This window comes from Mustela nivalis (assembly GCF_964662115.1).
Source record: "Mustela nivalis genome assembly, chromosome: 3".
In the NCBI taxonomy this organism is placed as follows: Eukaryota; Metazoa; Chordata; class Mammalia; order Carnivora; family Mustelidae; genus Mustela; species Mustela nivalis.
In genome coordinates this window covers 32,515,663-32,536,844 of record NC_139022.1, presented here as the reverse complement: position 1 = coordinate 32,536,844, position 21,182 = coordinate 32,515,663, and the positions used below count along the sequence as shown (strand labels likewise).

The following is a 21,182-nucleotide window of genomic DNA, read 5'->3' as shown; positions in this document are numbered from 1 at the left end:
TTTTTTAAACAAATAAAATGTAATTGTCTGTACTGGGCTAAATGAACAAAGGATCCCACCACTAAAATGAATGAAGGGCAATGGCCAGGTCAGTGGTTTCTGAGAGGAGAAGCACTTTGGCCACCTCTGTGCATCTTCTTCACCAAACCCTCCCCTTGCTCCACAAGAGAAGGGGAGCCAAATGGCCAGAAGCGCAAGCATTCCCTGGCCCAGCTTCTCCCAGCGGCTGGGGCTTCTATGGGGAAAAGCCAGCCCTGCAAACCTGGGCGAGCATGCCTTTGCAGGGCCGGCTCCCACTCCATCCATGTTCTCTCTGTGCAGGGTGGGATGGAAGAAAGCGAGGATGAGGGAGGGGTAGGAAGCCCTGCTGAGCTGGACTCAGCCCCCAGACCAGTGTTTACTGAGCTCATCACAGGGGTTGTGGCAAATGCGTCTAGGCCCCCACTCCCTCCACTGAGCTCCTGTGGGGAAGAGGGCTACATGGTCAGTTCTGGCTTTGTGAAGTCCCTGGCATATTATTAAAACAACATCCCACCTCCAACTTCTAACAGTTCATGGGGTGGGGGGCATAGCTCAATCACCTGGGCGCACCCTTAAAAATACCTGTTCCCAGATCTTCAAACAGAAATCCGTACACAAATGTGCATAGCAGCACTACTCACAATACTAAAAGGGGGGAAATAATCCAAATGTCTGACAGATGAGTGGGTAAACAAAGTATGGTCTAGTCCTGGAGCGGAGTGCTACAGTACGAATGAACCTTAAAAGCAGCCAGGTGTGATTCTGCTTCTATGGGATTCCAGAAATGGCAAATCCACAGGGATGGAAGGCAGACCAGCAGTTGCTGGGGGCTGGAGACAGGAGGGAAATGGGGAGTGACGGTTTAATGAGGTCTCCTTTTGGCGTGATGAAGAAGTTCTGCAACTATATAGTAACAGCTGTAGGGCACCGCAAATGTACTAAAAAGCCACTTACTTGGATACCGTGGTTAAAATGGCATTTTGCCATAATTTATAAAATAAACAAACAAACAAACAAAAAACCAAAAGCCAGCACAATCCCCGATCCTTACCTCAAACCAAAACCTGCAGAGGTGAGTCTGGGTATCTGTATCTTTAAGAAGGTGTACCAGGAACTAAAATTAGCCAGAATTTAAGACCTACATAGAAGCAGCTCAGGCGCAGGTGACTGGGGGCCTTTGCAGGCCTGATATTGGGGCCTGTGAGCTGGAGCAAACACCCCACTCCTCACCCTGCCAGGTGCACGGGGCTGCCTGTGACCCGGGCTGCCATGACCCGGGCTTAGGCTCATCGGCATAAGCCAGCCCACAGTGGGTGATTAGCTAATGAGCAGGCACGTGCTTTCATCTGAGCCTATGAGAATCAAGCCCAGAGTTTTGGCCAAAGGACACCATGAGAAAAGCCCATCTCCTCTCAAATCGCTGGACAGTGGGAAGTGGGCCTGGGGGGCTGGCAGGTGCTGGGAGCAGCCACAGAGCTGTCTCAAGGGACAAGTATGCTTTCTAGGGGGGCACACATGGAGGCCCCAAGAATGGACAGGCTAAGCCTGATGCTGAGCCTCAGAACCCAGTGCTGGCCTTAAAAAGAGGTGACTCAGACACTCACAGTGTCCACTGGGGGACAGAAGGCTGCTCCTCAGAGGAGGGGATTCCCAAGTTGCAGGGGGAGGGCAGTGCTTGAAACACAGAGACACCGTGTCTTTGGAACATCAGGTTTAGTCCAATAGAGAACTAGTGCATCGGAAGTAAAAGGCACAGAAACTCTGGAGTGTCTCGTGAGGAGAGTTACTAGAAAGGAGGCAGGGGTCCCCTGAGAAGGCCTCAGACTCCTCCCCACCCATGCAGCACTGCCCATCCCGAGATCTGTGCATATCACACTGCCTGCCTTCTGCTCCGACTCACCTTGCCGGGTGCACACATGGTCCCATCCAGGGGGGGCCCCTTCTTGGTCTTGCAAAAGTAGGGGTTGTCAGGGTGGCTACACCACAGCTGCTTGCAGGGGTCGAAGGTCCGGAACTGGAAGAGAGCACTGCAGCTCGCCCAGTTGCCTCCCATTGGAAGCCCCCCCCCCCGGGGACCCACCCTTGTCCCCCAGGGTCCTCTTGGACACAGGCACAGATTGGCTTCCCCACACAGGCCTGTGTGGTGCCCTGGTCCCCATGTGACTCTGAGGCCGTGAGGACCTCCAGAACGCAGTGGCTGTTCTCCCCACCTCAGACTCCAGGCTTTGGCCTGCCTGGAGAGACAGCTGGGAGCCAGTGTACCTAGCAGAAAGGCTGGGTGGGCATCCCTCTGGGCCAGGTAGGAGTGGCTGGGAGGGGCTGTCACTGCAGGGCCCCACGGGCACCTACTGTACCTCTGCTGAGGACTTTACCTCCTGAAGCCTTCCCCTCTACCCTTCTTTTGCTTCAGTCTTGGCCTCTGCTCCCTGTACCCCCCAGTCACCTCTATTCTGGCCTTTCTCCCTTCTGTTCCCATATCCTTTCCTCCAGGATGTCCCTGAGGGATCCAGCTGAAACTCAGACCTGGCCATGCCATTCCCCACTTGAAACATTTCTAGAGCTCCCTGTTGCAATGAGAATCAAGCCCACCAAGCTCTTTAGGCAGCCATGCAAGAGCTTAGACCACCTGCATTAGGGGTTGCGTCCTCTGTGGTCTTAGGCACGTTACTGAAGTGTTCAGTCCCCTCATCTCTAAAATGGGAATACTTCACTTCCTTCCTTTCTATGGCTGAGAGAAGCATTAGGTCACATGCTAACGGACACTAATGCTCTTGCCACACTGCATTGGACAGGATGGGACCCATAAGCAGATACAGTCCATTCTGATGAGTGGGGTTCCTGCTGCTGACTCTGCCCTGGCGCCAGACCCCAGTAACAACTGGTTGTTCCTCTGTCTGCTATGTGCCCACACCTCTAGGCCTCTGCACATGATTCCTGCCTTCTGGAATGTCCTCTCCTCCTACATAGCCTTTACACCTCACTTCTTTCTCAGGGAAGCCCTCTGAATGCTGCAGGCAACACAGGGCCTCACCAGCTCCCCTACCCCCCATCCCTTGCAGATCCCCTGGCCAGTCACCAGGACCATGTCTGGCCTGGCCGGGTAGGCACTGGGTGCCGAGCAGGTGAGGGCCTGTGGGTGCAGAGGGAGAGGCTGCCGTTCTGGAAGCTAGCTCCGCCCTGTCCTCAGGAGCCACCCCAACACCAGTCACCTCCTAAGAAGCAAGCCCAGATGGGGCACGAGCACCCGGGGGTGCTCGGACACTCACCGCCGTGCACATCATGTAGCCCAGGCCAAAGTCGAAGCGGCACTGTTCATTCATGGAGTAGTGCAGCCCTGGGAGCTGAGGCAGCGCCGGCCAATCATGGGCAAAGGGGTCGTCCCGCAGGCAATCATAGGAGCTGTGAGGGGACACGTGGCCACCACAAGCAGCCTTCAGCGGAGAGTGGCCAACTGCAAGGCAGCTGCAGCTCCTTCTGAAGCCATGGTGGGGGCCTGTCTGCACCTCCAGCCCTCAGCCGAGCTGCCTCAGTGTCCCCGCTATATCTTGTATTGATGTAAGTTCCCCGGGCTTCCCATTAAAGGTACAGATGGTGTGCCCACTTTCCATTCAAGGCTGCGGCCCCAGACAGTGGGACCTCCTCCACCACGCACACACTGATCTGCGCTGCTCTCCCTTCCCTCCCCTGTACCTCGGGCTGCAGGACTGAAGTCTGAGGCCTAGGTCTGGGCCCAGGCCCATGGCGGGGCTTGGGGCATCCATCCTCCTAGAGCTGAGCCCAGGGCTTCGGGTCGTGCTGCTGGCACTGAGGGGTGGGGGGTAGGGGTACTCACTGCAGGTAGCGGCTCAGCTCCTGCTGGCTGCAGCGGGACCAGTGGAAGCGGTGGAAGGCGGCCTGCACCAGGGGCGCCATGATGCTGCCCAGCCGCACCTCGTCGCCACAGCGGTTGCCCTGCCCGTCGTGCTCCATGCCCAGCCTGTGCAGGGAGGCAAGGCCGCCTCATTGGACCCTCCCTGGGCTGCACTGACCGGGCAGCTGGGGGTGGAGTGCCCCAGACCCTCCCAGCGGCTCCGCCCGGAAGACAGGTTTTCCACCAGCTGGATTCTTAAAGCCAGGGGCACCTGGGAAACTGGGTCCAGAGGCCGCCCCTCGGCACCCTGCCCGCCAGGGGTCGCTGTTTCACGAGCAGGCAGCAGAGGCGGGGGCATCCGCAGCTGGAGCCTCCACACACTCAAGCAGTGTGGGCTGACATCTCTGCACCGACCCCGCAGCCCTGCCTTGCGAAAATTCAGAGGGTGCCTGGGGGCTGCACACCTGGAGGAGTCGTGGCTTCCCTGCCTCTAGCTCTAATTCTGGGCAGGGCTCCCTCAGAGCCCCAGTTATTGGTGTGTAAAATGGGGTAAAGAGGCACCCTGCCCAGGGGCTTGCATGGCATGATGCCTGGAAGGCCCCTAGCACCCGCTTGGCCCTTTGATTTGTTCCTTCAGCAGAACGTGGGCCTCAGGCCTGGCCTGTGCCATGCTGGGGTTGGGACTTTACTCCCCAGGTGCTTTGCACACAGGACATCCCCTGCCCCCACCCCAGGGCAGAGAGGGTCCCGATTTTCCCCACACAACAAGGACAGCGAAGCCACTTACACGTGGCCGGTCTCGTGGGCCACCACGAATGCTGAGGAGAAGCCATCCTCGTGGTTCAGAGTGCAGCTGCGGACAGGGTGGCACATCCCAGTGACAGGAGCATAGCCTGGGAGGAGACAAAGGGCGGCTCTAGCTCTGGGCCTGAATCAGAGGGGCTCTGGCCCCAATGCCCCCCACCATCCCCAGAGCAAATGAGCCAAACCAACTGCACCCTGCTGGCACAGTTCAGTGACATGCACTCCAGGCAGCCGGCCTCAGCCCTGCCCGTCTATGTCCACACTGCAGCTGGGGTCAGTTTCCCAGGTACAGGTCTTGGGTGCTAGAACTCCCTGTGCTAGAACTACCTTGGCAGCTTCTTGCCTGCTGTTCTCTTTCCTGCCCTCTCACATCTTCCAGCCTTGCTGAATGACCTTCTGGCCCCCAGAAACATATGCCTTCCATACACCCTCCCACTGCTGTAGGAACACTGCTCTCTGAGCCCACTACCCCTCTGGAGGGTCGTCCCTGGGTTCCCTGTGGCTTCCCCAGGTCCCGTGAGACGACAGCTAGACCCATTTCCATAGCACACACAGGGAGGAGTGAGGGCAAACCCCTGAAGCTGCTCAAGGGCAGAGATCAGGGCCGAGAGCCAGCAGGTAACCCTGCCCTGCTGTCATGCAGCCAGGACCAGCTGAGAGGACAGAGGAGTAGACCAGCTGCAGACAAGGCCCTCCGAGCTCTCAGTCAGAGAACCTGCACTCTGGCTGAGGAAAGTATGAGCCATGTTCCTTCTGATGGGTTCCCCTCTTCCAGGGGTCTGTGGGGAAGGAGCCGGATGCATGAAGGTGCCCCCAGAGGTGGAGGGTGGGGAGCAGGACTGGGGAGGGCTGGCTGAGGTAGGCCACATCCCCCTGACAGATGCCCAAGGGTTCCCCTGCCCTCAGCCAGACCAGCCTCATCCCCATTCATGTGGCTTAGAAGGAGCCACTGAATTCATAGGTAATAGTGAGGGGACCAAGGAGAGGACTGAGGACTGAGCTAGAACAGCCCAAGAAGTGGTAGAAGGCCTACAGGTGGTCAGCCTATGGAACAGGTGAATCCCCTGGGTGAGCTGAATCTGATCTGAAGGTGGATTGTTCTTCAGATATCTCCAGGGAAGCCTTAGAGGACAGCATTTCCATGGGTGATGGGGGGGTTCAGGGGGGCATGATCCTGAGACCGCACCTACCACTGGGGAAAACCACAGAATGGGGGCCTAGCCACTTGCCCCTGGACAAGACAGAGAAGTGTGTACAGAGCTGTGTATGCAGAGTGCATGCTGAGACACGACCTAGAGGCCCACCAAGCAAGGAGCCTCCGCCCTTGGAGCTCTGACCTAGCCTCACTTCTCACAGACCCCACGGGGAGATCCCAAGGCAATTTGTTAAAGAGTCGAGAAGAAAGGAAGGAGGGCCTGATGACCCAGGGTGTGCTGCTGGCGTTATTCTTGTCTGTAAAAGCACCGTAATGGAACCACTGTCCTTTCTATGATTTTCCTTGTCATAAACAGGAAAATCTGTATCTTAAAATAATTTTTGCTCTGCAGATTTTAAGATGATTACTCTGGAATCAGTGTCCCAGAGCCAAACTTTGAGATCTTCTCTTTGTTATATGCAAAGCCTGCATGTGCTTATTCACACTACCGAGCATATTACATGGGTCTTTATGATCTGAAGGTTTGCAAAAGTGTCTTTATGTTTTTCTTCATACCTTTCCTGCTTATTTTATTTTGCTATTGCTCCTTTTTTTTTCTGGAAATCTTACTAGAAAGATATCATACCTCTTGGGTTGAGCCTCTTTGTCTTCATTCTATTTTAATCTTTTTGGATGCCCTTGACTTTTTTTTTTTTTCAAGATTATTTATTTATTTATTTATTTAGAGAGCATGCACAAGCCAGGGAGGAGCAAAAGGAGAGGGAGAGAGAGAGTCTCAAGCAGACTCCGTGCTGAATGTAGTGCTTGATCTCACAACCCTGAGATCAGGACTTGAGCTGAAATCAAGAGTTGGACACTTAACCAACTGAGCCACCCAGGCGCCCCTGCCCCTTGACTTTTTATTTCAGCTTCTGAATTTTCAACCTTACCCACTATATCTTTAGTTTCATAAAAATTATTTGCTGCTCTCTAATTCTTCCTAGCAACCTGTGCTGGGTTTATGGAACGTATATTCTCAACTATTCTGGGAACTACTACTTTTTTAAAAAAAATTCTTCCTCAGATTCCAAATTATCTCTCTCTCCTCCAGAGTCAGTTCTCCAATTCTGTTTCGCATCTTGGTTGACTTTTTCAAGGTGTAAGTTTAAATAAATTTTTAAAAAGGCCTGGCAATCCTTAGATGTGCTTTCACGTTTTGAAACAGGAGGAACTCACCTGCTATAGAGGTTATGATGGTTTCTCTCCCTGTGGAACAGTTCTGCTCCCCTTAGAGCTCTCACCTGGACAAAAGTGCTGACAGAGTGCACTATTTGTCACTGGGCTTCCTTCTGTGACAGGGAACTAGCAGCCCCTCCGAATGAAGAGGCACCAACACCAACCAGGAGCCTTACTCTGAGCTCGGTGGGATCTGGAGTCCCACTCCATGTTCCCACCTGAATCCTATTCTGGCACCAATCTATGTGACAAAAGGGGCAGCTGTAGTGCCAGAGAGATGTTTTGTTAACAAACTCGTCTGGGCTCTGGTCAGGGTCACTTGGGAAGTCTCCCTAGTTACACAGATATGAGCAAGTGGGCAGCAGAAAGAAGCTAAAGGCCAAAAGAGTGGAGAAAGATGCAGTACAGGAAGTATCAAAATTCATGGAGGGAAGTAGTAGACGTAATGAGCATGTAGATTATATAAGTATACTTATTTTTATAAAAAGGATCACCAGAATGATCAACCAGAAACTAATAAATATGACTATCTATAGAAAATGGGAATGGGGTAAAATGGGTCCACTCTTCTGAATGTATATTTTATATGGCTTTTTGAAGTTCTTCTTTTGAAACATGATATACATCCATAAAAATGCACAAGTCCTAGGATACAATAAATGAACCATCACAAAAGGATCATACCTGTGTGACTGTATCAGCACTGCAGAAGCCCCTTTTTGTTGTCTCCAACAACGACATCCTCTCTCAAAATAGGGGAAAATATTTGCAAGCTGTCTATCTGATAAGAGGTTAATATCCAAAATATATAAGGAACTCCCCAACTCAATACCAAAAACAACCAGCCCAAAATAAAAATGGGCAGAAGACCTAAATAGACATTCTTTCAAAGAAGACATCCAGATGGCCAAGAGGTAGAGGAAAAGATGTTCAATATCACTCACCATCAGGGAAATGCAAGTCAAAAACACAATGAGGTATCACTTCACACACGTTAGAATGGCTAGTATCAAAAAGACTAAGAGATCACAAGTGTTAGTGCAGATGTGGAGAAAATGGAACCCTTGCACACTGTTGGTGGAAAACAGTATGGAGCTTCCTTGAAAAATTTATCTACGATCCAGCAATTTTCCTTCAGGGTATTTATCTGAAGAAAACACCAACACTAACTCAAAAAGCTATCTACAGCCCCCACGTTCACTGCAGCACTATTTACAATAGCCAAGACATGGAAACAACATAAGCGTCCGTCAGTGGATGAATGGATAAAGAAGATGTGGAGTATACACACACTGGAATATCATTCAGCCATAAAAAGGAAATTCTGCCATTCACAGCAACACAAATAGACCCTGAGGGCATTATTCTAATCGAAATAAGTTAGGCAGAGAACAAAAAACACGCTGTGATCTCACTTATATGTGGAATCCAAAATATAAATCAATCAATAAAAGCCAAACTCATAGATACAGAGGCAGTGGGTAGGGGATGAAGGGGGTCAAAAAGTATAAACCTCTGGTTATAACATCTGAGGATGCAATATACAGCATGGAAACAATAGCTCATAATACTGTATTGTGTATTTGAAAGTTGCTAGGAGAGTAGGTCTTAAAAGTTCTCATCACAAGAAAGAATCTTATAACAATGTGTGGTGATGGATATTAACTAGGACTACTGTGATCATTTCACAATATATATATTTATCCAATCATTATGTTGTACATCCTAAACTAATATAATGACATGTCAATTATATCTCAATAAAAAAATTAAATTAAAAAAAGAAGGGGTGTCAAGCTTAACTTCTTCCCCCCAGTTTGGATATTTGCTGGACCTGACACCATTTGTTGAAAAGACCATCTTTCCCCTCCACTTCACAATAAATCAAGTATCCATCCACAGGTGAGTTCAAGTCTGGACTCTGTGTTCTGTCCTCATGATTCATTTGCCAACCCTTGCATCAAAATACACTCTTCAACTACTGTATTTTGGGGAGCAATGAATACTTTGCTCATCTTCTCCAATCGTTCTGGACTGCTCTTGGCCCACTGCATTTCTGGAAGAACATTAGAATCAACTTGTCAATATCTCCAACTATTATGCTCCATCTGAGCTTGCTCTGGAGTGCACTTGCATTCTCTTCTAGGTTGGTTTGGAGAAAATTGATTTATTTTACAATAGTGAGTCTCCCTATCCATTAGCATGGCACGTCCCTTCCTTGATGTCATCTTTTATAATGTCTGTACGTGTGTTTTACAGCTTTGGGGTCTAGATCTTGGACATCTTTTGTTAAATTTATTCCTAGGTGTTTGTATTTTTTATTCTTTTATTATTTCTAAGTGGTGGTCATTTTCAAATTTTAATTTTTTGCTGTTAGGACACAGAAATTCAAATGATTTTTATATATTGACGTTATATCCAGGAAATTGCTCAATAATGCTACTGACTTATTTGTAGATTCTTTTGAGTTTTCCATGTCGACAGCATATTATTTTCAAATAAGAGTTTGATTTCTGGGGCGCCTGGGTGGCTCAGTGGGTTAAGCCGCTGCCTTCGGCTCAGGTCATGATCTCAGGGTCCTGGGATCGAGTCCCGCATCGGGCTCTCTGCTCAGCAGGGAGCCTGCTTCCTCCTCTCTATCTCTGCCTGCCTCTCTGCCTACTTGTGATCTCTCTCTGTCAAATAAATAAATAAAATCTTTAAAAAAAAAAAAAAAAGAGTTTGATTTCTTCCTTTCTGACCCTTATATTTTTATTTTTTTCTTGCCTATTTCACTGGCTGGGACCTCTGCTACAATATCGAATCCAAGTGGTGATAGCAAGTATTCTTGACCCATTCTCAGGTCTAGAGGAAATCCTTTCAACATTTCACCACTACATATGATGTTTGCTAGAGCTTTTTTTTTTTTTTCTGCTAAGTATCCTTTATTACATTTAGAACATTTTCTTCTATTCCTAGTTTAATAAGATATTTGATCATAAATGATTATTAATTTTGTCAAATAATTTTCCTTCATCAATTGAGATGATTTCATAAGCTTTTATCCTTTGTTCTATTAATTTGGAGAATTACAATGATTGATTTTCATATGTTAAACCTTGCATTCCTAGGATAAGCCCAAATTCATTGTCACACAGTGCTTTTTACACATAGCACTGGATTTGATTTGCTATTTTGTTTGGGATTTTGTATATATACTCATGGGAGAGATAGGCCTATAATTTGTTTTTGTCAAGTCAATCTCAGATTTTGGTATCAATGCTAGCAGGTCTCATAAAATCAGTTGGAAAAATGTTTCTCTCTTTTCTTTCTGTGAGAAATTGTATGATTGGTATTATTCTTCGTTAAAAATTAGGAAAAATTCTCTGGTGAAACCATCAAGTCCTGGAGCTTACTTTGAAGGGAGGCTTTTAATCATAAAGTCAGTATCTTTAGTTGATATGAGACTATTCGGATTTTCCTTTTTTTCTCAGATTTTATGTTTGTCAAAGAATTTATACCTTTCATCTAAATTAATAAGTTTATCAGCATAATGATGTTCAAAATATCTTCTCATTATCTTATTACCTTTTTTAAAGTCAGATTTGTAATCAGATCCCTTTTATATTCCTAATCTTAGTAAATCTGTATTTTCTTCCTTTCTTTTTTAAACTAGCAGGGCTGGGGGCATTCGGTTCTAACTGATATCTTTCAAAGAACCAAATTTTGATTGTATTGATTTTCTTTATAACCGTCTCCCATTTCAACAATCCTGCTCTTACTTTTATAATCTCCTCCCTTCCATTTTTGTTGAGTTTAGTTAGCTATTCTTTTTTGAATCTCTTGAGATAGATGTTTCTATGACTAACTCTTTAGCTGTTTTGGTTGATTGACTGATTTGGTTTAGTCATTTTCGTTGATGTGGTTGACCGGTAAACTGTTAAGTTTACAAATACAATTTAATCATTATGTTAGCTATATCCACAATTTTTGATATGCCGTACTGTCACTATCATTTTGTTGAAAGATATATTCTACTTTCTACTGTTCCTTCTTTGATCCACAGATTACTGATGAGCATAATATTTAATTTTCAAGTATTCATAATTTTTCAAGTTATCTTTCTTTTCCAGTGTGTGGTTTCGATCTTCTCTGTCTTTTGTTGAGATTTCCCTATGGCACCTTGTAGTCTGCTTTGGTATGGTTTCGTGCTGCAGTCATCAAAGAGTGTGTATCCCTCAGCTGTCTGGTGTAGTATTCTATAACTCATTAGGTCATTTCTTCATTCAAGTCTTCTGTATCCTTACAAACATTCTTATCTGTTGTTCTATCAGTTACTAAGAATATGTTAAAATCTTCAATTATAATTGTAGGCTTTGTCAATTTCTCCTTTTAGATCTATCAGTTTTATATAGTTTGAATTTTTAAGTGAAATCCTTTAACTTCTAAAGATGGAAAACTTACTCAAATTTGTTTTTTAAAAATGGGGGGAAGCAAACAACTCTGCCTTGGATCCCATCTGGTCTTTGGGCTGCCAGCCCCAGGTGTGAGCCATTTCACCACCTTTGACCATTGCTGTCCCCCTGAGGGATGCACTTTCCTGGGAGAAATGGCAGAGGCCACAGTGGTTTTCGATGAGCCAAGAGGTCACGAAAGCTTACACAGCCCTCACTGGCTAAGGCGGCCACAGCCTCTCTCTGCCCTGACACCCTTCCCAGCCTGGACCAAGGCTGCCAGGGACCCTCACAAGGGCCAATGGCTCATGCCCAGCCTCCCTCCTTTCTGGGTCCCTGCAGAGCTGAGGCTCACCTTGCATGCCCGAAGGTCCGAAGTCCTGCCGCGTGAGGAAGATGGCATGATCATGGTACTCATCGTGACCTGTGTCCGGCTTCTGCTGGAGGTAAGCCCAACGACAGACATTCTCCAGGCTCTGGGAGGGGTTCCCAATCTCAATGAGGCTCATGGACTGCAGGGGTGGGCAGGAAAGATGAAAGCAAGGGATTAACGTGTCAGGTAGACAGGATGGGAGCTGAGCAGGCAGTAGTGTTCACAGACCCCCCCCCCTTCTGCTGGAGCCCTGGGCCACATGGAGCTGAGTCCAGTGCCCCTCAGGCTCCACCTTCCACTTGGCTCCACTCTTCTGAGTGGAGGAAAAGCTCCCCAGTCACACATGCCTGCATGAGTTTCCACATGAAACCACAGCCCACTTCTCAAGTGAGACATGGAAGCCAAGTTCTGAGGCCATCTGAGGCCTCACACAGTCCATCCCGCCTCACTTCCAGGGGCATCTGTGGCTGTCTATCAGGCTCCTGTTCTGTACGGGTCCTGGGCAGGAGGCCAGTGCAACGTGGACCTCATGTTAAAGAGCTCATAGCTCTGGCAGGGTCCCAGGCAGGGTAGACAGAACTCCCAACATGGTGTGGAAGCCCAGAGAAGGGGACAGGATGCCCTACATTGCCCCCTTGTTTGAATGTCGTACAGAAAACAGCATAAACACTGCAGAGGAGAGAAACTGCAGCAGATCTAGCAAAGGAGCCACATACAGAACAGGAGCATAGTGATAATTCCTTCAGGAACAACGGACAGGAAGCCCCACATCCCACTGGTATCATGACGCATACTCAAGACCCAGGGTGGGCTGTGGGACAGGCAGCACAGCAGCCCACTCTGCACCATGGCATTGGCATTTTCTCTCTTATTCAGTCCTCACAATCACCCTGAGAGGCAGGAAAGTGAGGCTCAGAGAGGTCAAGTAACTTGCCCTTAGCCACACAGCTGGGAAGCCTAAAACCCATGTCTAGATTTAACACCCTGCCCTAAACTGCCTCCCCAAACAAAACATACACCATATTGTCCCCAAAGCAAGGCTCCCCTGTGTGGCACACTTCCCTTTGCTCTCTGCTGTCTTCATGCCAGGCAGCATGTCAGCTTCTCTTACTATGAATTCCCACCACCGAATAGTTCCCTCCAGGCAAAGAGTCCTGATGGACAGGATCCATCTGTCCATAAAGCAGAGCTATGCATTCCCTATTAGACATGTCTGCAGGTGTTTTGTTTCTTCCCTGGCATAAATACATCCATTAAGTATAGCCAGATGCTCCTTTTCACGTACAGAAGGAGCGGAGAGTAGATATAGGTACTGCTGGGAACCCAGGCTGTTCTAGAAGAAGGAAGAATGATTCAAGGCTGGGAGGACTGCTCACTGCCAGAGTTCTCTTGCATCATCCGAGTCAGTGACTTAGAAGATGGCACACCAGTTCCCAACTCCCAAACACAAAACACCTGGGAGGTAAGAGTGCTTGTTATAATGAGACCTAGTGAGTCCCAGTGAAGGAAGTCACAGACTGGAATCACAGCTGTGGTGACCAGGACCCAGTGGACACAGGCACAGAGATGGACAGCCCAGAGGAAGCTGCAGTAGGGAAAGGGACATACGGGATTGCCCCAATCATGACTGGAAAGAGAGTGTGACTACCTCTGGCCAGTGAGCTGTGAGCAGAAGTGACCTGTGCCTCTGCCCACAGGAAACCCTGCAGCGATCTCTCCTCACTGGCTTGTCAACCATCAGTATGAGATGGTGGCTGCTCTGTCACCCAGACCCCAAGTGACAGAGGCATGGAACACATAACAGGAGCAGGAAATAAGTATCTGTTGTCATAAGGCCGTAGCGCAACCTTGCCCACACTGACTGACACAGGAGGGGCGGAGGGAGTGTGGCATCTGTGTCCCATCTAAGTCAGACGCCTGCAGGTCAGCCCGAGTCCCCGCCAGGTGGTAGCTGCCTCCAGAAAACCTTATGAAGTCGCAGCTCTGAAGAAGCAATCAGGTGGGAGGATCTCCCTTCTAAGGAATGAGCTCTGGGTGGAAGAATAAGGAAAAGACTGTTGTGGGCGGATGTGAGTTGGTGCTAGAAATTGGGGCCTGTGCTTGTCCCCAGTGAGCTGAAGATTGCCAGCCTGAGTCCAGGTCTGAGGGATATCACTAGGCCGCCAATGAGAACTCGATCTAGGATGGCCACAGAGCCCCCACTGGTGTGTGACCTCCCCACTCACGAAGCCCACAAAGCAGCTGAGCAGCCTTGCTGGGCCACCTCCCACGAAGGGGCTCTGGTTCCTCCAGGGCCATGTCTGCCAGTCCACATATCAGGAGATTATTGCCCATGATGGGCTGGCTGGCCCTCAGGGTCCTTAGGGTTCCACTGTTGAGCTAATTCTAGTCTGGTTCCCTCCAAAGCCCTGGTGGGCTGCAGTTACTCGTGCCTAGACTTGTCTGACAACAGCAGCTCAGGCCCCCTTCAGTAAAACTTCCCCTCTGTTCATCTGGGTGTGACCCCAGGCTCAATGTGGGAGGGTTCAAGGCCTGGCTAATCTCAGCACCACATCTTCCTGGCACCGTGCTGGCTTGGAGTGAGCACATAACCAAAGTGGGCCAAAGAGATGGAAAGGTGTGAGACCATGAGACAGGAGCTGCTGGTGCCCCTGTCCCCATGGGAGGAGATCCCACTTGAGGAAAAAGCCAACACAGAGAGAGCTGGGCCTGGGCTGGAGAAGAGTCAACTCCTGGTGTCCTCACATGACCACCTGGCTCACCCAGGCCTGAGGCCACCCTGCTGTGGATCTCTTAGGTCACTGTGCACCAGGTGATTCCAAAAATGTATGGCCTGAAAACCTCTAAACATTTATCATCTATTTCTGCAGGGCAGGAATCCAAAGGCAACTTAGCTAGGTACTTTGGCTCAGGGTCTCTCCTGAGACTGCTGGCAAGCAGAGGTGGGGACTGTGGTCTCATTCACTGAAGGCTCCACTGGGGGAGGACCAGTTCCCCTGCTTGCTTGCTTGGCTGCTGGCAGAACTCAGCTCTTCGTGGGCTACTGGACCAAGGTTTCCAGCCACACCCCAGAACAATAACCTACCACAGCCTGCTTCCTCCAGCTTGGGCAACCTGAGAGACAGCAACACAGTGCACACACACCCAAGACAGGAACCACAGGCTACTTAGAAGGGAATCTTGGTCCCGCCCACACTCAAGGGGAGGGGACTATTCCAGGGTGTGAATACCAAGAGGTGGGGTCACAGGGGCCCTCCTAGAGGCTGCCTGTCACAGAGATGCGTCTCATTCATGTGTCCGGCAACCTTTCCCTTGAAAATCAGTGTGAGCTGTGTTATCATCACTTGTTGTGAGTCTTGAGCAATGTACTTTTTCCTTGGGGGAACCACGGAAACTCCAGTCAAGGGCAGTGGCTGGTCTTCAGTGTCCAGCTAGTGTGCCCCACACCAGTGGGAGAAGAGCTCTGGCCACATCTTTGAGGAGGAGTCCAAAGTCCAGCCAGAAAGACACACCTGTTTCAGGGCCAGAGAGCAGGAAAAGGACCACACGGTCAGGGACAGAACCAAGGGCAGGAACCAGGCTGAAAGAGGCTCATAGCAGGTTGGGGGTAAGGGGAAAGAGGCCAGAGTGCTCGGGAGGTAGACTTGTAGGAAGTGCTGGCAGGGTGTAGTTCAACCAATTTTGACAATTTGGGAGTTCACCCAAATGCCAACAGAGGTGAGACAGGTGATGTAACTCAGTGAGGCAGGTGGGTTGTATGAAAAACAAAACTATCTTTTGTGTTGTCCACCGAGAAGGGCTAAGAGTACACAGAAATATTTCCTCGGCATGATAAAGAAGGTGAGGGTCGATCAGTGGTAAGCGAGGACAGTAGCAAAGCCAGGGTAAGAGCACTCAGCACCCTGCTACTGTGGGTATGCAGAAATGCAGGGACCCCGAGCTGCCAGACTGTATTTTTCAGGCCAATGTTTGAATGTGGATCTTCCAAAGTAAGCCGACCTCACTTAAATGTAGGCCGCCTCAGTAAATGTTGACCCCACTTAAAGTCAGTTACATGGACAAAACAAAACACATCCCCTGGGTCACCAGGTTGACAACCGCAGAATAAAGGTCCTCAGGCAAACAGCCCCCACAATGTGCCCTTCTCCACTGGCCCCAACACTGGCAAGCACCTCCTTCCTCGCAGAGATTCTTATGGTTCAGCCCAGCTGCCCAGCCCCTCTGGCAGTCGGCATGTTTCTGCCACTGCGGCAGGATAATTTATTGAAATATTGATTTGCGTTTTGTTCTCGCCTTGTCTTTGCCCATTTCACGAAGGCATACTGCCGCGTGCATTCTCAGGTCCCACAGGGGCCTGGGCTGCAGGATCCAGAGCATAGGTTGTCTGGGACCCGCTTCCAGCTTTTGGGTTCTGAGGACACTCCCAGAGGGCGGGGGGAGAGGGGGCAGAGAAAGAGGCTGGGAAAGGGCTGCACCAGGAGGGAGTGGTCCTAGGGAAGCAGATCTCAGAAAACTCGGGCTGTGTGCTGGGCTCTGTGAGCGAGCAGCCCAGATGGGATTCTGAGAGATGGAAGAGGAAGGTGATGTCAGCTTTTAGGCACCCAAGAGGCAGAGCTGCTTGTATGTCCTATTGCTCTGCCCATGTCCCAACTTTCTGAGGGCTCTGGCCCATCTAAGATGTGCACGAAAGAACCGAGGATGGGGATCCTCATCCTTGCTGGGTCTGGAGCATTCAGGAGGGTGTAGGTATGCGGGGGCCAGCCTGAGTCCTGACAGTGACCTGTGCCCTGCAGCAGGTACTCAGCCTCTGATTCAGGGAGAAGGCAGGGGATGCGGGAGGGGGACGGTGTGGAATGGGAGTGTTGCTGGTGCCCTACCAGCAGAATCAGGATCATGGCATGGCAGGAGATGAGCAGGAAAGGTGTGTGGGCTGGCAAGCAGGGGAGGAGGAGGCCTCTGGCTTTGGTGGAGGGTGGCAAGGGGGCCAACACAGGACGCAAGAGGAGAGGACTTTGAGCTTGCAGGGGGCGTGTGAGGTCCACAGCACCTGGGGACACCATCAAGGGATTGTCTTCTTCTGACCAAGGGATTGTCTTCTCCTGATCAGCTTGCTTGCTTGGTAAGAGCTGACAGTTTGCTTTGGGGCACTCTCCCATTTATCTGGGTGCAGCCCCTGAGGGATCAGTCCAGGTGCTCTGCCCACCCCTGAGCACGGCTGGGCCCAAGACCAGAGTGAGGACAGAGGAATAGAGGCTCAAAAGGAGTGAACAGGTTGAAGCAGGTTTTTCCTGAAGAATCCCCCCAAGAACATGTCTCCAGCACCCCAGATTTAGCTTTTCCTCTACCTCTCCTCCCACTTCCTGAGAGCTACCTGGCCTTCCCACAGGTTCCTGGAGCTTCAGAGGACTCCTGGCAGACAGAGATACCCAAGCAGAGGAGAGGGGAGACCCCAGGAGAGTGGTCTGAGCCAGCCCATGTGGCTCACTTGGATTCTGATGGTTCCTCTTGCTGCAACCCGGCCGCCATCTCTGCCATCCAGCCACATCCACACAGCCCTCCAATGGTCCCCACTCTCTGGGCCCCCACGGACCCTGCCCTGTCTTTGCCATGGACCACAGCTGGTGAGCTCTCTCCTCCCAGCGAGGAGAGGAAACATCTATTTCTCCCAACCAGATCTTCTTCCAAAGTGCCAAAGAGAGTTACCTGTTTCAGTTAAGAAAGAGATTCTCACACTGGGCTGGCTTAGAGCACCTGTGTTCCTCCCAGCCCTCAAGGCACCTGTCTCTTGGCTGCCTGCTTGCCTCTGCACAGGTTTCTCTAGGAGAACCTGTTTGTATAGCTTGCCATTCCCACCTGTGCAGGGATGCATGAGCCCAGCAAGTGGGTGGCCGCAGCACCGGTCAAGGACCTCGCAGATGGGAGCTCCTCCCCTGGGAGAAGCTGTGGGTGCACAGAGCAAACTACAGTGGAGTGGTGGTCACCCCGTGCTCCCCGTGGAAGGGGCATTTCTGCACCCTGCGGGGGGCTGGGTTGTGGGTCCAGGTTTATAGGTGGCACCTAAGTTAAGCTGTAAAATTGCCCTAAGATACAGGTGCTATTATTATCTACAGGAGGAACCACATCAAGGCCAACTTAAGTAAACAGCCCAAGTCTCCTCCCTACACCGAGGTGGAGGTGGGTCTGGAAGCCACGATGCAATCGGAAATGTTCTATTTCCCAGGCAGAGGAAACCAGAGGGTCAGGAAAGGAAGGGCGGGGCCCCAAGGTGGACACCAGGTGGCGCTGCTGCCACAGGAACGGTAGAGCCGGGTGACCGGCTGCTGGGATGCCAGGCTGCACCTCTGAGTGCAGGCAGGCAAAGGGGACTTTGAAGGCCAGAGACAACGTCTGCGGTCCCACCCTACATACGCTAATTAAGACCTGGTCAGAAGTTCTGCTCCAATCATTGCTCTCTGACATTTCCAGTTTGCCCTTGAATGAACTGAATGATTTATGTTCTTCCCTCCTTCCGTCAAGGACCGGTAGCCTGGAGGCCGGTCCAGCAGGCTGGAATAGAACCCAACCATGGGGTGGCTATCCTGGTGCAGCCACATATCAGGAGTCCCCACAGACCCAAAGCTGTCTAGCAGCTCTCCAGGGCACATGCAGGTGACAGGTGGGGCTCACCTGGGCAGTATGAGAGTCCTGGGGTTAGAGACCTGCTCATCTCTCTTCCACGTGTGTTCTCAGACAAGTTACCTCACTGTGCTGAGCTCCCTATCTGCAGAATGGGTACAACCACAGGGCAGAGCCAGGAGCACAGGGGCTTTGTCAGTGACGGTCAGCACGGATAAATGTTCCTTGTCCCTGTCGCTGTGGTGGCAATGATGATAAAGATGCAGGTTTGATGCCAGTCCCCTGGAGAGCCAGCCCACCTTTAGGGAATGCCTGCAGCTCATGTTCCAGGGGATTGGGCTTCAACCCCAAAGCCTTCTCATCGTCCCCGGACAGTGGGCCCAGAGCCCAGACCTGCAAAAGGACAGGGCCCACTGGGCTCAGATGAGCGGAGCATGCTTCTTGGCCTTGGCACTGTGGACACTGGGGGTCAGGTACTTCTGTTGTGGAGGCTGTCATGTGCACTGCAGGATGTTCAGCAGCATCCCAATCTGTACTGTTCGATTCCACTGGCATCCCATGGCAGTGATGCCAAAATCACCCTCCATGGGGAAGCACCTGAGGGGAGGAAGGGGCAAGGAGCCTGGGGCTTGCACGCCCCAGCCAGTGGAATAAGAGCACTGCAGCTGCCTCAGAGCAAAGCAGCTCCCCACAGCGTAACGTCTGCAGAACACCTGGCCCCTGGAGCCGGCAACCCCACTGTCAGGTGGGGGTGGCCGTGCGCCTGCCCCGTGGATGCTCTGTGTGGGCGAAGTGAGCTCAGAGCTCACCAGGATGGGCATCTTGGACAGGCAACAGGCCAGACAGGCAAGCCCCTTCTTTCTGTGCCTGGGACTCCCATACCATGAAGGCCTATTATTTCCAGAGAAAAGCCAAGCTGCCTGCATGGGATTCTCAGCATGAACCTTCCCAAGCTTAGCCATGGCAGGCCTCCGAGGGACAGGGCCCAACCCCTGCGAATCCTTGTGCTTCTCTGGAGCCTGGGACGACTGGCTCGGGAGGTAGACCGGGATGATAGGGGCCAACCACCATTAGGTTGGGGCATGGCACCCAGACTCTAGGGAGACTGGGGACTGTCCCTGAAGTGCTCCAAACCCCCTCATACCAACAGGAGAGTCAAGGTCAAGCAAGAGTGAGCAATGGCCAAGGGCACATAGTAAGAAGGACAGTGGCACTAGGCCCTGGGACACAGACCCCTTGGCCCCAGCACTCTCTTCTCTCGTTTCCCACTAAGGGATCCACAGCCTGAATTTCTTTCCCTCCAACACTGAAAAATCCCTGCAAGAACTCTGTACTTGGTCTTCACTTGGGTCTTTCACGACCAGATACCTCATGTTCTTCTCTGATTATCCCCAAGTCTCTGATTTCCCTTTGCTTTGATTTCCATCATCCTAGGAAATATTTAAAATGAGAACAGTTCAGTAGCTTTGGTGCCTTCTCAAAAAAATCAATTGAAAAGCCAGTTGCTATGCAACCCTCAAGTGTTGCTGATGGTCTGCTCCCTGGCTGATGGCATGTTGTATAAAATAAGATAATCTCCTTTCTTCTGTCTCTCTCTCTCTCTTTTTTTTTTAAGAAATGGAGAAAAATGTTGTTTTAGGAAAAACTTGAGATAACTCGGAGGCTTCTCATAAGCTGGAAGACAAACAACATGTCACTCATGTAAATGCTAACGATTTTATGCCCTTTGGAGTCTTGTGGGGTCTGGGGACAGGCTTGGGGGAGCTGGTCTATACCCATCATAATTTAGAATGAATAATGGGATCTGAATACAGGGGTCGCTTTCTGCCCCAAGTCTGCCTTAGCCCATAGCCCTGGCTGAGAACCCCCAGTTTCTGGGGGGCACTGTTCCATTCCCTCTCCTCACAGTGGTCCTGGCTACAGTCATCGTGGCTTGCCTGATGCTTAAACCCACCCAGGGATAGGGTTCTCTCTCCTTGCCAGGAACAGGAGTTCCCTGAGGAACAGCTCACCAGAACACACCTGCAGATGAGACAAACCCTATCTCCAGACCCCCAGTCTAGAAGCCTTGCCTGGTTTCTCCCTGAATGAGGAGAACCCATTCCCTCTGACACAAATGCTGGGCCTCTTGTTCCTCAGACCTCCCTACTGGGAGGTCATGGGTCCAGCTACTCCATCCAGGGCCACCCCCTGCTCAACTTCCCTCAAGACTCTGAAACGATACTCTTTCGTTGGTGCCTTTATGAGGAGCTCACGCTCCATTCCTGGAGAGCACGGGGAACCCAGATCGACCTACTCCTTCAGTTCCCATGACACCCCACAGAGACCTCTGAACAGGGTCTCACCCCTGAGTGGCTGTGCAGAACAGGGCCTGCGACCGGTGGACATACCCTGTTAACTGTCACCAACAAGATAAGTGTCGAAAGGAGAACTCTTTTAACAATCTGATGGTGTGATTTTATGTGAACCTTATTTAATAATAAAAAGTCTGGGCTGGGTCTTTTTGTAAATCTTGGTTTTGTCACATTTTACTTTTCTAATAATTCCTTTGAAATATACTTTCCAGGAGTATCGGTCAGTGATGGACCTTTGGGGCTGGGGTGTTCTGTGTCTAGCTCAGCAACCTTGGCCCTGGATGGTCAATTTCCTGAGTTGGCCAATGGCTCCAGGTCAGTGAGATGGGCCCTGTTTTCCTGTGGCCGCTGCTATGAGTCC

At 50.6% G+C, this 21,182-nt stretch overlaps 1 protein-coding gene across 2 annotated transcripts in view; it reads right to left on the bottom strand.

The window, feature by feature from the left end:
• The window catches only part of ADAMTS2 (ADAM metallopeptidase with thrombospondin type 1 motif 2), a 217,824-nt gene that overhangs the window by 43,574 nt on the left and 153,068 nt on the right, over positions 1–21,182 (bottom strand). For both annotated transcript variants that reach the window (XM_082723550.1, XM_082723551.1), the window contains exons 6-10: positions 11,835–11,991; positions 4,659–4,764; positions 3,854–3,997; positions 3,288–3,420; positions 1,922–2,035 (exon numbers count right to left, since the gene is read on the bottom strand). In XM_082723550.1, coding sequence (XP_082579676.1) covers positions 1,922–2,035; positions 3,288–3,420; positions 3,854–3,997; positions 4,659–4,764; positions 11,835–11,991 — 654 coding nt within the window. The remainder of the gene's footprint in view (positions 1–1,921; positions 2,036–3,287; positions 3,421–3,853; positions 3,998–4,658; positions 4,765–11,834; positions 11,992–21,182) is intronic.